The sequence below is a fragment of the Sphaeroforma arctica genome, assembly GCF_001186125.1.
Source record: "Sphaeroforma arctica JP610 unplaced genomic scaffold supercont1.6100, whole genome shotgun sequence".
Classification (NCBI taxonomy): domain Eukaryota; class Ichthyosporea; order Ichthyophonida; genus Sphaeroforma; species Sphaeroforma arctica.
In genome coordinates this window covers 1-1,755 of record NW_014034458.1, presented here as the reverse complement: position 1 = coordinate 1,755, position 1,755 = coordinate 1, and the positions used below count along the sequence as shown (strand labels likewise).

The window sequence follows — 1,755 nt, the reverse complement described above, 5'->3', positions numbered from 1 at the left end:
CATATACATATATATATACGTATACATAAACATAAACATAAACATACTTATATACCTATACACACACACACACACACACACACATATATATATGTATAAGGAGGATATATACATAGCGTACGTACAATTTTTGCCAGGCGGTCGTATGTGGCCATGGGGTCTGCAAGGCAATCTCGCAGCATCCCACACTCCACCTGTCTCCCATTTTTTGAAGGAAGCACGAAACCGCCTTCCTCGGCTGTCCCGTTTTCCACATTCACGAAACCGGTACGCTTCCTAGATTCCTCAATACTGTTATCGACCCGCATTCCTGATTTGTCAGAATGAAAATCGGCCGAGCTCCGTGGAATTTCGGTACTTAAATCGAGCCGGTGGAATAACAGTTCACCCCACGCGCATAGAGCATTGACTATGGCATTGCGTACAGAGTTTGACCCATCTTCCGAAGGGACGTTCCCTGCAGACCACTGTGGAGAAGGAGTGGGGGTTTCGGGCTTTGAGTATTCCTATTTTTTAGAATCTAGGTTGGGTTTCAGGGTTTAGGATTTCAATTTTAGGATTGCATGGATACGTTCAGCAATGGATTGTTGGGAATTGGCACATGGTATATTCGACCTTGTAGAAATTTAGCAACAAATGCATACGCTCGGCCAAGGGCTTCCTCGATTCCTCCCCTGCAACGCTTCTTAATCACACCACCGCCGCATTGATACAACTAAAGAGCTACCATGTATAATACAGCGTGGTGGCATACCTGAACATATGCATGGTATAAATATTAAGCAAATTATAGATACTAGGCATATCTGAACATATGCAAGGTACAAGCAAGCAAGACAAGCCATACCTGAACATATGCATAGTGTATGTATCAAGCAATGATTATAGATACTAGGCATATCTGAACATATGCAAGGTACAAGCAAGCAAGACAGGCCATACCTGAACATATGCAAGGTACAAGCAAGCAAGACAGGCGATACCTGAACATATGCATAGTGTATGTATCAAGCAAATGGTTTTACATACTAGGCATATCTGAACATATGCAAGGTACAAGCAAGCAAAACAGGCCATACCTGTGCATATGCATAGTGTATGTATCAAGCAAGGGTTTTAGATACTAGGCATACCTGAATATATGCAAAGTAGAAGTATGCGTGGGCCAGGTCATCTAGCATCGCATTGCTAGTGCGTGCAAGTATGCGCTGCGTCAGTGGGTGGTCATACGGGACTCGCACACGGGAAATCTCTGACTGCACACTCGAACTATCACTCGAGTCAAAAGATCCTGGAAGAGGAGGAGTGGGAGAGACACAGGTGCATGAAGACAAGGGGCAAATACACATCACATACAGTCGCAGAACAACTGGTAAACATTTTAAGGTAGTTGGGTTTTAGAGTTTAGGGTTTAAGGGTTTTGGGAGTTCAGGGGGTTCTAAAACCCTAAAATCACAACAACAACATCTCTTGAATCCCCACACCATATACACCACGCCATAGGTACTAATCAACCTTTTGAATGAGTTAAATACAAGAACACAAATGGCAATGACAAAAATAATAAATGACAAATATAATATGTTATATGAATATAAACAAGATATGTAATATACCAATATATATATACGAATATATGATATCCTAATATGATATGAATACAAACAAGATTTGGTATATACCTATACCAATATATATATATATATATATACATACCTATACATATACATATACATACACACACACACACACATA

The 1,755-nt window shown here is 40.6% G+C and overlaps 1 protein-coding gene across 1 annotated transcript; it reads right to left on the bottom strand.

The window, feature by feature from the left end:
* Window positions 1–125: 125 nt before the first annotated feature.
* Window positions 126–467, bottom strand: SARC_15424 (hypothetical protein; the record flags this gene model as incomplete). Its single annotated transcript, XM_014290455.1, has 1 exon — window positions 126–467. A coding segment is annotated over one exon (342 nt), but the record flags the coding sequence as incomplete, so codon positions are not given.
* Between the last annotated feature and the right edge of the window lie 1,288 nt (window positions 468–1,755).